The 15,760-nt window shown below is 35.8% G+C and overlaps 2 protein-coding genes across 51 annotated transcripts in view; one reads left to right on the top strand and one right to left on the bottom strand.

Annotated features, from left to right (window-relative positions):
- The window catches only part of PCM1 (pericentriolar material 1), an 80,330-nt gene that overhangs the window by 40,646 nt on the left and 23,924 nt on the right, over positions 1–15,760 (top strand). For 30 of the 50 annotated variants that reach the window (XM_072763649.1, XM_072763644.1, XM_072763652.1 and 27 more), the window contains 5 exons: positions 1,898–2,256; positions 9,803–9,967; positions 12,210–12,266; positions 14,947–15,119; positions 15,465–15,596. In XM_072763649.1, the coding sequence (XP_072619750.1) occupies positions 1,898–2,256; positions 9,803–9,967; positions 12,210–12,266; positions 14,947–15,119; positions 15,465–15,596 (886 nt within the window). The remainder of the gene's footprint in view (positions 1–1,897; positions 2,257–9,802; positions 9,968–12,209; positions 12,267–14,946; positions 15,120–15,464; positions 15,597–15,760) is intronic. The other 20 variants (XM_072763689.1, XM_072763662.1, XM_072763658.1 and 17 more) reach the window with 1 other exon arrangement.
- The window catches only part of FRG1 (FSHD region gene 1), a 128,999-nt gene that overhangs the window by 1,481 nt on the left and 111,758 nt on the right, over positions 1–15,760 (bottom strand). The window lies entirely within an intron of this gene.

Consider the following 15,760-nt stretch of genomic DNA (forward strand, 5'->3'; position numbering starts at 1 on the left):
TTGAGCTGGGGTCAGAAAACCTTTCTTACTGGAAAGCACTTGATAATAAATATTGCAGACCATATAGTGCCTATGTAACCATTTATTTCTGCCATTTTTGCACAAAAGCAGCCATAAACAGTATGTGAACAAGCAGCTGTGTTCCAGTAACACTTTATCTGTGGGTACTGAAATGTGAATTTCATATAAATCGTGTCACAAACTATTTTTCCTTAATTTTTTTTCATCCATGTAAGAATATAAGAATTATTTTATTTTACTTTATTTTTGTAGAATCATTTTAGGGGTGCCTGGGTGGCTCACTTGGTTTAGTGTCCCCGACTCTAGATTTCCAGTCATGATCTCGGGATGGTGGGATCAAGCCTTGTGTGGAGCTCTGCTGAGTCTGCTTGAGATTCTTTCTCTCCTCCCTCTGCCTCCCCCCACCCACCAAAATAAATAATAAATAAACAAATAACATCTTTTTTATTTTATTTTATTTTTTTATTTTTTATTTTTATTTATTTTTTTAATAACATCTTTTTTATTTTTTTATTTTTTATTTATTTTTTAATTTATTTATTTATGATAGTCACACCGAGAGAGAGAGAGGCAGAGACACAGGCAGAGGGAGAAGCAGGCTCCATGCACCGGGAGCCCGATATGGGATTCGATCCCTGGTCTCCAGGATCGCGCCCTGGGCCAAAGGCAGGCGCCAAACCGCTGCGCCACCCAGGGATCCCTAACATCTTTTTTAAAAAAGGGAATCATTTTAGTTCTCAGGCCATACAGAAATAGCAGGATGAATTTGGCCGCCTGTAGACTGTAAGTTTGCTAATCTTGTCTTAATTTAAACTCTTGGTCAGTGTCCTAAATCATGTTCTTTGGAACACTGTTGTTCCTGTGAGATTCTGTGATAAAAATCTTGGACGTCTTGCTCACTGTGTTCCCTTCTAAGACATTTGTCTAGCACATTGGCATGTATAAAGTTTTGAGAAATATTGCAGACATATTTAATGTTGTCTATTTTCCAAACTTAGATGATCAATAAGTACTTATTAACATATTAAAGGATGCCAATGTTTAGCAGATAAAATTTGGAAAATGACACCAGACCATCAGAACTAAACTAGACTTAATGTGTGGAGAAATAAATTACTAATTATACCAACAGTTGTTTTCACCAAATTCCAATTCTGTTTGAGTGGATTTAAGTGACACAGATCCATGTATATTCCCAAACCCTCTACTAACATAGGACTCTTTCTCAGCTATTCCTCCAAGTGTTTTGTTTTTTCCTTGTATGTCCCATCCTTTTTAAAAAATTTTCTACCTTCCTCCCCCCCCCACCCCACCCCCCACCCAATCAATGAATGCTAGACCTGTTTGGAATTTCTGCCGGTGAAAATGGTTTAGTGAGAAGGATCTAATACTAAAGTTAGAGGGGCACCTGGATGGCTCAACTGGTTAAGCATCCAACTCTTGATTTCGTCTCAGGTCATGATCTCAGGGTTATGAGATTGAGCCCTGTGTTGGGCTCCAAGCCCGGCATGGAAACTGCTTAAGATTGTCTCTCTTGGGTACCTACCTGGGTGCCTCAGTTAAGCATTTGACTTCAGTTTAGGTTGTGATCTCAAGTTTCTGAGATTGAGCCCCAATTGGGTCTCTGTACTCAGTGGGGAGTCTGCTTGTCCCTCGACCCCTTCCTCCACTTGTACACACACACACACTCTCTCTCTCAAGTAAATAAATCTTTAGAAAAAAATTCTCTCTCCTCCCTCTCCTCTGCTCTTTCTTTAGAAAAAAAAAAGTTTAAAGGAATTTAGTACATTAGCCTATATAATATTTACATATTTCTGTGAAAATGTTTTTATAGCCTCTATCATCATAACTGTAAAAATTTATTTTCATTGGTAAGGAATCAAAAACAGCCTGAAGAGGAGGTGGAAAACAGTAGGACAGCGTGGTTATATGACCAAGAAGGTGAAGTAGAAAAACCATTTATCAAGACTGGATTTCCAGCATCTGTAGAGAAAACTACAAATAGTAATCGCAAAAATCAATTAGATACCGGCCGAAGAAGACGCCAGTTTGATGAAGAGTCATTAGAAAGCTTTAGCAGTATGCCTGATCCAGTAGATCCGACAACAGTAACCAAAACATTCAAGACAAGGAAAGCATCTGCACAGGCCAGCCTGGCATCTAAAGATAAAACTCCTAAATCAAAGAGTAAGAAAAGGCATTCTGCTCAACTAAAAAGCAGAGTTAAAAATACTGGTAAGTCTTAAAATTTGTTAAATATTGTTCATGTAAATGTTGGTAACTTTATTCTGGCATGTTGACATACTTCGTTTCATTATGGCTAATTGGATAAGCACTGTTTGAAGTTATTTTTAGTCACTCTTACAATTTTTATCTAAAATTTATCAAATAGGTTTTATTTTTATTTTTTATTTTTTTTAAAGATTTTATTTATTTATTCATAGAGACAGAGAGAGAGGCAGAGACACAGACAGAGGGAACCCGATATGGGACTTGATCCTGGGTCTCCAGGATCACACCCCAGGCTGCAGGCGGCGCTAAACCGCTGCGCCACTGGGGCTGCCCTATAAAATAGGTTTTAATGTAGATATTTTAAGACATCATATTTATTCTTTTCTGTGGTTCTTAAAACTTGTATTTCCTGTTTGTGTGGTTACTATGAGCATAGAAGATGTTTTCCAAATCTTGTAAGTTACTAAAAACTGCCAAAATGCCCAGCTTTTACTACTCTTTTTGAATATTACATCTTGTCCTATACCCAACACTTCAATTATGATTTATTGTTACATCTTTGGTTGATTCATTCAGAGAAATTTGGGCCTATAACTACGTTGCAGTCTTTGAATATCATAGATGAAACCACTTTTAAAACAAGTTTGCTCTTAGTCCTTTAGGAAATTAATTTTGGTTAAATAAGGTGAAACATTAACCCATGTTTTATTGAATCTTGTCATTGTAGTGTTTATTGCATGTAATTTTTTTTAAAAAGTAGATTTTCTTTGATTTTTGAAGAATTTACTCAAGTCTAGTGCTAGGTAAAAATAGTTTTATTAACTAGAATCCGGAATATTCGAGTTAAAGGACGCTCCTTCAAGTTTGCAAGGGATGATTTTTGGCTGTGGCTTTGAGAGGTTGTTCTGGATTTGAGGAGTATTTGGTGCTTAAGATCAAAGTACTTCAGACTTAAAATGACAAAAGTTTGAAAAATCACCGCATACAGCTCTCTCTCAAGTTCACAATATATGCAAGGATATGAAGGTCCTAGGAAACTCGATGGTAAAAAAAACCACTTGTAAACATTTGCAGCATTCATCTTATAATGGTTAATGAAACGCTTGAAAAATCTGATGAAAACTGTGGATATAGGAAAGAATAATACCTGCTTCTTTATTTCATTTCAGTTCTTCATGTATCCTTCATGTCCTTGGCTTCTGCCCCTACTCCTATTTGAGGAGTCTGATTTGATGGTGAAACAAGCAAATTTAAATAGGGATGTAGTTTTCTCAGCACACACGTTATCCTTAAAAATATATCAGTTAAGTAGGTTTGGGAGGAGCTGATTTTATGTAGCAAATTAGTCAATGATTCAAATGAATGGAAATCCAACTACTCTGCTTTCTCCAAGATTACTACTTTTGGTGCCACCAGAGGACATTTAAATAGGTAATGAACCACGGCCATTTTTAGAGAGTGGCTCCCTGGGTAACTCATCAAACTTTTTATTCTCTATTACCTTGCCCCTACAGAAATGCTTTTTGTCATATGAAGAAATACTAATACTTATTTTCCATCATTTTCACATTTAGCCAGTTAATGTGGGTGTGCTATGGCAGTGCTTCTTGAACTTTGTTTCTCCTTGAGAACCTGTTTAAAGGCAGGTTGCTTCTCTCTAGGTGTAGGGATCGAAAGATCTGTATTTCTAACAAGTGCCATGTCTTGTTGATCTTGGTTTGTGGACTTCACTTTAAGTACCAGGGTCTTAAGGGACTCTTAAGCCAACTAATGGCTGTGTTTACCTAAACCTAGAAATAATTGGTATATTTGCATTTTTGAAACCCCTTTATTCTGAGGAGTTATGGTTCTGTATATACAATGCAGCTTTTTTGCCTCAAGCAAAGATTGACATTCTGATGTGTGCTCTCTTCTTGTAGAAGTATAAAAATACCTGCCAGAAACCTAACATACATATTTTTTTGACAAGCATTCAAGACCCATCTGTCAGAGTCCTACTTTAAAACATACACCAAAAACTTGATAGCAGAATCCAACTAGTATGCAGATTAAGCTAATAAGTAGTGAAATCAAATTAGCTAAACCCTTGGTATCCCAATGAACCATGGATGAGCAACACCAGCATCATCTGGGAGCTTATTAAAAATGCACTCTTTGGGGCACCTGGGTGGCTCAGTAGTTGAGCATCTGCCTTTGGCTCAGGTCATGATCATGGGGTCCTGGGATGGAGGCCCATATCGGGCTCTCTGCTCAGCAGGGAGTCGGCTTCTCCCTCTCCCTCTGACTGCCACTCCCCCTGCTTATGTGCTCTTTTTCTGTCAAATAAATAAATAAAATCTTTAAAAAAACAAAAAACCTCTTGGGTTCCATCTTATGCCAACCAAATGAATATATACTGTTTTTCAGTATGCGTTTTAGCAAAAATTCAGGTGTTTTTTTTTTAAATTAAAAAACTTTTTTAAGATTTTATTTATTCATGAGGGACGAGAGAGGCAGAGACATAGCAGAGGGTAAAGCAGGCTCCCTGTGGGAAGCCTGATGTGGGACTCAATCCCAGGACTCTGCGATCACGACCTGAGCCAAAGGCAGATGCTTAACCATTGAGCTACTCAGGTGCCCCAAATCCAGGTGTTTTAATATGAATATGTGTTCATTAAAGCCTGAGAGGCACTGAGCTAGACTAGTGCTGTTTTATGGGATAGGAACAGCCATGATTTCTTAGGCAAAAGAATATTTACTTGTCTTAAATGTAGGTGGATGGAGAGAATATTGGAAGGTAAACTGTAGTAACAAAAAGAGTTAAGGTGGGATGAGTCAGGAAAAGAAGATGAGAGCAGCTGGGGAAGGAAATATAGGATGTGACAAATAGACCAGCGTGATGGGACTTAAGTTGCTGCCTTGAGAGAGGCAGCACAGCCAGTTATACTGTCCCAGATTTACTGGACTGAACTATTTGTGTGTGTTTTTGCACTTTTGAACAGTTTTCAGAAATGGCATGTGAAATCGTCATTTAACTTTGTTTCCAGTGATAGTATGTATTTTAGGGATCCCTGGGTGGTGCAGCGGTTTAGCGCCTGCCTTTGGCCCAGGGCGCGATCCTGGAGACCCAGGATCGAATCCCACGTTGGGCTCCCGGTGCATGGAGCCTGCTTCTCCCTCTGCCTATGTCTCTGCCTCTCTCTCTCTCTCTCACTGTGTGCCTATCATAAATAAATAAAATTTAAAAAAAAATTAGAAAAAAAAGATAGTATGTATTTTAATGTATTTTAATCTTTAGAAGGTTTTCATATGAAAAGGTATATATCACTGCATGTGAAGTAAGGTTTTACAAATTATGTGATAGTGGTAATCTTTTTAAACTTGTATTCCAATTAAGACTTTCTGAGTTGAACATTTTTCTTTGCCTTTCTGTGTTTCAGGTATCAGACCTGTAATTTAGCTACAGTCTTACCAGGTCCGTTCCTTTTTTTGGTATTATTAGAGAGCAGTGGGATCATATAGTCTAGACCTTCCTCATTCTTTTCTTGGAACACTGAATAGAACTGTTAAAGTACTGTAACCGTTCCTGAGTGTTTTCATTTCTTTTCTCTTCCCTTTACTATTGTTTACTAACAAAGATAGAGATGAAATGGCTATCAGGCATTAGGAAGGCCAAGGCCTGACAGTTGTGGCCAGGAAAGAAACAATCCTTTTTAGATTCAGAGAGTTTATTATTTACCCAGGCAGAGAAAGAGTAACAAGGAGTCCCAGCTCCTTGTGTTCTTTGTTCCATGTGCCACAAGGGGAACACTGAAACAGAAGAGGCCACGTGACAACTACGGCCTGCATGGTGGGACCCCTGCTGTTGAGGAGCCATTGCTGTGTTGCAACTACAAACCAGTTTATAGTCTGTAGGTGTGTCCTCCGAGTGTGGGAAGGAAAGGTCTCCTATTTCATCAGAACCCAGGAGGAGATAAACTCTTCGTGACAGGAGGAGGCGGGAGGAGGCAAATGAAAAAAATGGCCACATAGCAGTTCCTCACAAACCTCCTATGTTCTTGAGTTCCCTGCTCCAGGAGGCTCATCAGGCCTTTTGGCAAGACATTCAGCTGCATCCTTACCTTTGTGGCCTATACGGGTATGTGCCACCAGAGGACACACTGAGTCATGTTCCTAAAGTGGAGACATAACTAGAACTATTTTTTCTAAATATGCTGCGAGAAACAGATTGTGCTCAAGACAAAGAGCAATGAGTGGGATAGGAGGTCATACCCTTAACGGCAATGACCATCATGCGGTGGTATTACAGTAGCTGGCCTAGGCAGTGTAACTCAGAGGTATCCTGAATCTTCATTAATTCTCCATTTTATCTACTACTTTTGGCAGCTAGATACCCTTATTGTTGGACCTGTTTATGTGAAGGTCAAAAATAACTAAGAGGGCTCTTTTTCCAGTAAGTTTCATGCAGAATGGATCAGAGTGCCTAGACTTTACTCTGAGAGACCTAACAAAGAAACTAGGAACCGAAGTATAAGATGATAAAGTCTTAGCTTGAATGACGGCCTTAAAAAGGGAAGGTTAACTCCAGATTGGATATTACAGAGAATAAATTGACAGTTTATTGGGAACTTGTTATTAGCAGAGGAGTGGCTATAGTCTGGAGAATGTAGGTAGCAAGGCTTTAGGTTCTGTTGGCTCATTCAGTTACTGCCAGGCAAAGATCAGAGCTCTACAGTTCCTGGAGAAAACTTGGTTGGAGGTTGCTTCACCACAGGAGTGAGACATCCAAGAATTGTCAGCATGCCAGTGAAACTCGGCAGCAGTTGAGTCCAGCCTTAAGGGTAGATGGGAGTCCCCACTAACCCAATGAATATAAAAATGCATGTAAAAGGGACCAACAGCCAGAGAGAAGACACAGAAGCAGAATACTGGAACAGGTAAAATCGAGTAAAAGCAATTATTGAAGGAAATACACACTTGAACAAAACCCTAAAAACATTTAAGCAGATTGAATTATAACAAATTCTGTAGGACTAGAAAAAGTGATTTTCACTTTTTCACTTAAACAAATGTTGTAGGACATTTGTTTAAGAATTTGTCCCAAATTCTGTAGGACTAGAAAAGGTGATTTTCACTTTTTCACTTAAACAAATGTTCAAAAAAAAGATGACTGGTATTAGGTCCCAAATTACTGGCCTAGAAAATTGAGGGGAAGAATTATGCCATTGTACAGGGCAAAAAGGACTAAGATAAAATCCGGAGGAAAATGGTTAGAGGCTTAATGACAAATCTTGGAGATAGGAGGATATATAGAGAATGCTAAAGGTGGGGGAAAAAAAAACGGGTAGAAAGGTACTCCTTAAGTAATAAGAAAGGAGAATCTTTAATGAGAGACTGGAGACTGCAGATCAAAACAGCTATTGTCCAGCCAGCAGGCAAGTGGGAAAGTATACACATACTCCTGTGTGTATTCTGATAAAGTTCCTTAATTCCAAGTAAAAGGTAAAACCTCCTAAGCTTCCAGACTGCAAGAACAAGTTACACACAGTAGAAAGAACAGATATCAGATAACAGAGGAAGTAGAAGACAGTGAAATAATGTCCATACAGACAAAAGTACCATAGCTCAAGAATCCTATATTCAAACTAGAGCCTTCACTTGTCATGATGAAAAGATCTTGGTATATCCTATCAGAAACAACATATGAGTCAGATTAGACCTCTTTATAGGGAAAGGTAAAAAGGAGAGGTAACAGTTCAATAAAGAAAGTAGATCAATCTCAGTTACTAATACAAAATCAAAAGTAAAAGAGCCAAATATATCTGCCAGTATATCAAGAAGAATATCAAACTGTTGTCAACAGGATTTATTATAGACATGTAACCACGGTTCATTATCAGGAAATCTGTCAACATCATTTTCATATCAACAGATTGAAGGACAGAAGTCTCATAATCCTAGTGGTAGATGAGGTAAAATTTGGAATTATTCCTAATAAAAATTACAAGTAAAATGCACCTAAGAAGGCAGTTACTTAATATAATGAAAAGCATTAGCGAATGCCAGTCACAAACACCACTGTAAATGAAAATACTCCAGATATAATCTGTATCAAATTCAGAAATTAAACAGGGTTTCTGCTCTATCACCATCATCATTAGCATTGTTTGGAAAGCATTATGACAAATTAAATAATTGGAATAAATATTGAAAAAGGGAAACATTTTTATATTTTCTGAGAGAGCCAAGAGACATTGGAAAATAATTACTAAATTTAATAAAGTAGCTGGTTATAAAATAAGTATGCAAATGTTTTTCTCTAACCTAGTAACTGTAGAATGAGAATTAGGGTTGGTGAGAATACTCTTCCCATAGTATCCAAGGTTTTTTTTGGGGGGCAGGGGGGAATTCTTAGGAATAAATAAAATAAGGAAAAGTACTAGATCTATAAGAAATTGTAAATGTTTTTGAAATACCTCAAACAAGATCAAACAGATGTAAAAAATGTAACTGTGTTTTTAGAAGAGAATGTGTAAAATTATTAAATATCAGTTCTCCTTGAATTAATAAATGCCTTTAATGTGATTCATTTTGAATCCCTGTGGACTGTTTTTGAAATTTAAAAAAAAAAAAAATCCTGACGCTTATATGGAAGGACAAAGTCTAAGAATAGCCAAGAAAAGAAACTACCTACATAAGGACTTGCCTTACCAGATGTTTAAGCATTCTGTAAAACTTATGTGGCTAAAAGAATGAAGATGGCATTGGAATAAATAAGTTAAACAGATAGAATGCCCAGAAATAAACCTCAATAAACATGGAGATTTACTATATTGACCAGGGTTGCATTTTATTTCACTGGGAGTCTGGTAGGTATAACTAAATATCCATGTGAAACAAAATATAGTTCAATTTCTTTCATAGAGAGAGAGAGAGAGGCAGAGACATAGGCAGAGGGAGAAGCAGGCTGCATGCACCGGGAGCCCGACGTGGGACTCGATCCCGGGTCTCCAGGATCGCGCCCTGGGCCAAAGGCAGGCGCCAAACCGCTACACCACCCAGGGATCCCTATAGTTCAATTTCTAACTTGTGCCATATAGCAAGGAAAATTTAGTGGAATATATGGATAACCTATGAGTGGGTAAGATATTTTAAATCAAGTCCTGTTACAAGTTATAATAAGGCAGACATACCTAACTCTAATATGCCCATTACTCTTCTCTCGGTTAAAGACATTTTATGTGGATGTGATTCTTTCCTAATATTGAAAAATGGTTAACTTGGAGACTAGCAGAGATTTTGGGTCCTACAAGGCCTACAGTATAGTTTGAGGTGGGATGTACTTATTAAGGTGGTGTCAAAGGATGATGAAGTGCTAGAATATAGTAGTATTACTCCATGATTTCAAGGTTATCACAAGACGCTGTATTTACTGTTTTGAATTCTCTTTATACCAGGCCTTCACAGCATTCTAAATTGAGTTACCTGTACTGTTTCACTATGGAAATCAATTTCCCTTTCAGTTTGAGTTAGTTGCAAATGATAACAGTTATCACTTTTTTTACTTAAGGGTATGAAAGTGCCAGTGTGTCTAGCACATGTGAACCTTGCAAAAGTAGGAACAGACATTCAGCCCAGACTGAAGAGCCTGTTCAAGCAAAAGTATTCAGCAGAAAGAATCTTGAGCAGCTGGAAAAAATAATAAAATATAGTAGGTCTACAGAGATATCTTCAGGTATGTTCTTTTTTGGTTTGCTTTAAGGGTTTCATCTTGGATTTGAAAAGCAATTGGTGTGTCACAATTTTCTGTCATGTGCAAGTCCTTGACATCAAGAAATGTAAACTGGAAATATTTTTTAATATTCTGATACTAGCTTTTGACACTTTCTGATGCAATTCTAAGTAAAAAGGTATAGCTGATAGTAATTTGGAGCTGATTTGAAGTTCTGAAAAATCTCAGAATAAGAATTCGATATAAAATCATATCATTCCCTGCTTCAAATCTTTGGCTTCACTGTGGTTACAGGGGAGAGTCCCAAGTGCCTTAATGTAACATCTGGCCAGTGGAGATTTGGCTCCTTCTTGCATATCTAGGCTCTTTTCTCCCCACCCTCTGCCTTGATGTTGCCTTTTTCCCTGGCAGAGAACTGAAGTTTTCCCACAGCTATCATGCTGTTTCTCACCGCAGCAGGTGTCTCTTCTGCCTCCAGTCCTTTTTGCTCTTTGTAAGCCTTTTTCTCTACTGGAGTCTTAAAGATTAATTCTGCAACTCTGAAATTGCATCACATCGAAGCTCAGATAAGTTTCTCTTTCTCCTTTCTTGTTTCTGTTGTAGCCTGTGTAAATCTCTTCTGTTGCCCGTGTCACATCTCATGCTTATTTAAGTGTCTTTGTCACCTTTTTTAGCCTCTTGGCAGCAGATAAATACCTTTTCATATTTGTGCCTTAAATGTTCCCATGGCATTGGACACATGGTAGGCACTTACTTAGTATGTGCTAATTGAATGAAGGAATGGAGTTGTTACATGTTTGCCACTGTTGTACTCTAAGTACTGGTACTTTCCTGATTCATAAAGAACAAGTACATCTCAAAGAAACATGGAGAGGGGGCAGTAAATAGAGATCCTCAGCTCTCAGGTGTCAATAAGAGCTTTGGTAAAAAAAGAGTAGTGGTACTGTCAGAGTAGTAGTACTGTTTGTATTATGCTTTACTACTTAAAAACTAAACAAATGTACTCCTCTCATTTGAGCCTCATAGTGCTTTGAATTGGTTTTTCCATTTTGTAGATGAGGAAACATGGTCAGAGTATCCCTGCTTCTTCCCCAGCTTCATAAAGAGCTAGTAACATAAACTGGTACTGTTTTTCTTGAAAGCTTCAAAAATTGTGGCCTTATCTCAGTAATTGTACTTATCTATGCTAAGGACACAAAAATGAAAAAAAGTTGGGGTTCAGTGTTGTCTGAACAGTATGATTCCAAATATGTTTAAACAAAAATTGGAATGCATAAAGACTAGAAGAAAGTATATCAAAATGTTAAGAGTGATTTTATCATCTTTAAACTCTTATGTATTTTCTAAACCTTTCATAATTGAGTATTTCTTTTTATTTAATCAGAAAACAAACCTCACATTTGTTTGTATTTCAAACCAACTTCCTCACAGTCATATTGCTAGGAAATGGCAGAGTGAAAGTTTTAATCCTGGCCTTCTCTCAAGTCTAGGATCCTTTTGGCAAAACTATCAATTCTGACACAACCCCTACATTTTACAAAATTTAGTAATTTTTATCTCATCTCATTGTCTTTATCGAAGAGTGAGATCTTCAAAGAGTAAACAGTTGGTGGAAGTTGGGGAACGGCACTAAATTGAAAGGCAGGCTGTTTAATTAATTGGATTATCAAGTTACCTAAATAATAGTTATAGGACTTCAGACCTTATAACTGTTACTTAGAAAACTATAATGATTGAATTTTGGTGCACTAAAAAAATCCTTGAATTGTATAAAATATACCTTGTGTGTATTTACATATTCATTTTCATCAAAGACTTATTTTTAGATTTAATCATTACTTTCAGATTCTTTATAACATAGACTAATGGTTTTTGTTATATGATTACTGGGGTGCAGCATATTTGACTGCTAGTACTGAATTTTACAGTCCTCTCGTCCCTCAGGAGTTGTAGGAGATTCACTTTGATGTGTATGCTTCTGAGAGTGAACAGCAGAAGTTTATTATATGATAGTCATCATCAGTCACATTAAGTTTATATATAAGCTTATAGCAAGTCTTCCGATATTTTCCCTACTAAAATTTTTAAACAAATTATAAACCATATTTTGTGATAATAGTTCAGGCAAACAGTTTTAAAGAAATTTGCTTTTATTTAAAAAAAATTCACTTATTCATATTATATACCCTGTCTTTACTATTCATACACATTTTATGTTCATCCTTATGTCTGCCCTTTCCTACAGCACATGCTAGGAGAATACAACAGCAGTCTAACAGAAATGCATGCAATGAAGCACCAGGTAACAACCTGCTTAGTTTTGGTGTCCACTTTTTGTTAATTTTTTTCCATTAGTCTTAAATATTATTCTTAGTTTTATTGCTCTGATTTTTTTTTTTTAAGATATAGCTTAGTGTATATATGTCATTTGGCTGGTAAAAGAGAGAGAGAATTCATATTCATAAAATTCTGAAGGCTTTCATTTGTAATTCTTGGGTGGTAAAATTAGCTGCTTTTCTTGTTCTCATTTTCAATTACTGTATGTAACATAACCAACACATTCATAAGGATAGTAGAAAAAAATTTTTAAAATTGTTTTATTTGAGTTACTTATTTTATATTTCTTAAATGCTTTTAAAAGCATTAATGTTTTTTGAAACAATTTTTTCCCTAGCTTTACAGTGATTTGCAGTGTTAAGTATTGTGTGTAACTTCTGTTGTGCTTACTTTTCATTACTAGTCAGTATCTATAAAAAAAGCCAATAAACCATTAAATAAAATCGATGACATGCAAAGACCATGATAAATAAAAATACATGGAAAGTTACAAAGATTCCAAAATACCGTTTTTGTCTTTACACTGTGTATTTTCTTTAAACATGTTTCTGTGTGATTTAGAATTATAAATATTAATGCCTCCTGCACTATACATAAGTGAAAAATAAAAGCTTGTTATGAATCTTAGGAGATTCTAAAAAGAAAAACAAAGATTTAGCACAGACAACGCTTGAATTATATTTTTGACACTTCCTAAAGAAAAGAACTCTGAAAATAGGATAAAAATAAGATGGATTCAGAGAAACCTGAGTGAGATCAAGGGTTTTTCTAGCCTACACTAATGCATTTTAGTTTAGGAGGAGAAACTGGCAAAAACTCTCCACCTCTATTGTAGGGCTAGGGAAGTGTGGGCAGTGAAGCATGTGTTCAGCATAATTCATTATTCAGGAATAATTTCATCTTTAATGATACATAATTTAAAATGATAATTTTATATATGGAGGACAGATGTCATTAAATATGCTTTATTATATCTTTGAAATAAACATTTTCTAATTGGTCAAACTACAGTATATAAATTAGAAGTTTGCATATTAAATTATATCTTCTTACTTGGATTTTTCCTTTAAGTAAAGATTTACTACAGAGATAATTTTAGTTCCTACTTATAAGTAGGAATTTTAGTTCCTTACTTATAAGTTCCTACTTATACCATATTTGAATATTTTAAAACTATTAACGTAACTTTCAGTATTTTATATTTATTATTATTTTACAATAATTGTAGAAATTAGGGCCTGAAGATGTTAAGATATAAGATGTAAGTTAGTAGGAAGCTTTTCCTTTAGGCCTCATTTGCTTTGCATATTTTTACCCTCTCTTGCAAAAAATGAGTTAAATATTTACAATCTTTGTATATTTATTTAAAAAGCACAATATATTCACTCAATATTTTAAATTCTTTTTCTTTGGTAACTTGTCACACATATTTGCGGAACCCAAATCTTTAGCTACCCATGGTTCTACCGTTGCTCTAGAAAGGGTACAGAGTTTGATAGCTAGACTAGCTACTTAGAGATTTTTTTTTTTAAGATCTTATTTATTTTAGGGGCACCTGGGTAGGTCAGTGGTTGAGCCATCTGCCTTTGCCTCAGGTCGTGATCCAGGGGTTCTGAAATCAAGTCCCACTTCTCCCTCTGCCTAGGTCTCTGTGTCTCTCTAAAATAAATAAACTCTGTTTTTTAAAGAGTTTATTTATTTTAGAGAGAAGAGTGCATGTGTGCACGTGTGAGAGTGGGGAGGGGTGAGGGCACAGGGAGAGAATCTTGAGGCCTGTGGAGGCCTGTGTGAGGCTTGCTCTCACGACTCTGAGATCATGACCTGAGCAGAAATCAAGAGTCTGATGCTTAACAGACTGAGCCACCCAGGTGCTCTAGAGGTTTTCTTTTTTTTAATAGAGAACTCAAAATGGGAAGTTTCTAATTTGCACTCTTAACAATAAAGGTTTGAAGATATACCTTTAACAATGATAATTCTGTGTTAACAAACACATATAGCAGAATTGTTGAGTGATGCCTAGATTTTGTGAAACTGAGAATGTGCATTGGATCATGCCAGTCTGACTTACACTGAGTGGGTCAGTACGACACTAGCAAAATTGACCTATATTGTGTTACCCTCACAAATTCAATTTTCCATCAATGCAACATAGCTGATTTGAGAATTAGTCCTAACTAAATAGACCTTAAAATAGTAACTTTTATTGCCAGCATTCAGTTTATTCTAAATATTAACTAAAAGAATTTCCTTCTCTGTAACAAAGTTCGTATTAGCAAAAAAAAAAAAAAAAAAAAGTTATTTGTAGTTAATTCCGTTCGAGTGCTGAAAGATTTCCACTGGTCATTCCTATGAAATGTGTAAAATTTTCCAGATAGTTTTTTTGAGAAATAAGCATGGCCTGAGTAATGCTAGGTAATATTATTCAGACATTTAAGTATTTTCTCTATAGTATATATCTTGATATTTTTGAGACTATTTTTATCTTGGTAATTTTTAAGATTCTTTTTCTACTTTAAAAGTCCTGAAATAGAATTGAGTCTGTTCTGATTTTTAAGTATTTTAAACCTAAATAATGATATCAGCTAATAGAAATTGTTAGGAATGTATTTTATCATTATTACCTTCCTATCTTTTATATCTTCCAGAAACTGGGAGTGATTTTTCCATGTTTGAAGCTTTGCGGGATACTATTTATTCTGAAGTAGCTACATTAATTTCTCAAAATGAATCTCATCCACATTTTCTTATTGAACTCTTCCATGAACTTCAGCTACTTAATACAGACTACTTGAGACAAAGGGCTTTATATGCATTGCAGGTATCTGGTACCCAACATTCTTTTTTAACCCTTTCTGGTACCGATTTTCTTCATGATTTTACTGTTTGCTTTCTTACACTGAAGTACATCCTGTTCCATATGTGTTATGATGTTTTTCATGTGCTTCCTTGCCGTTTTAAAACTTGTTGTATAGCTTAAGTGGCCTTTAGATAAAGTCTTTCTCTGAGAAGTTTCTTTAGTGTTTTACCTTAAATGTTACTTCTTCCTCATAATTAAGCTATGAGATAAGGAGTATTTTATTTACTTACCTGTTTGTTTATGCGTTTAAATTGGTGATAAAAAATAAATGTTTTACATAAGTAACTATCTTATTTTCTTATTTAGGACATAGTAACCAGACATATTTCTGAGAACCATGAAAAAGAAGGAGAAAATGTAAAGTCAGTGAATTCTGGTACTTGGATAGCATCAAACTCAGAGCTTACCCCCAGTGAAAGCCTTGCTACCACTGATGATGTAAGCTGATAATGATTAATGAATGTAGTTGTAATTTTAGTATGTAGTAAACAAGTAAGTTGTTATAAATTGTGAATATACTCGATACTTGGTTTTTAGCTTTCTTAAAAAGCTAAGTGTAGCACATTATCTTGAGGTGAGGTATATAACTCAAAATACATCAG

The sequence above is a fragment of the Vulpes vulpes genome, chromosome 7 (assembly GCF_048418805.1).
Source record: "Vulpes vulpes isolate BD-2025 chromosome 7, VulVul3, whole genome shotgun sequence".
Lineage (NCBI taxonomy): Eukaryota > Metazoa > Chordata > Mammalia > Carnivora > Canidae > Vulpes > Vulpes vulpes.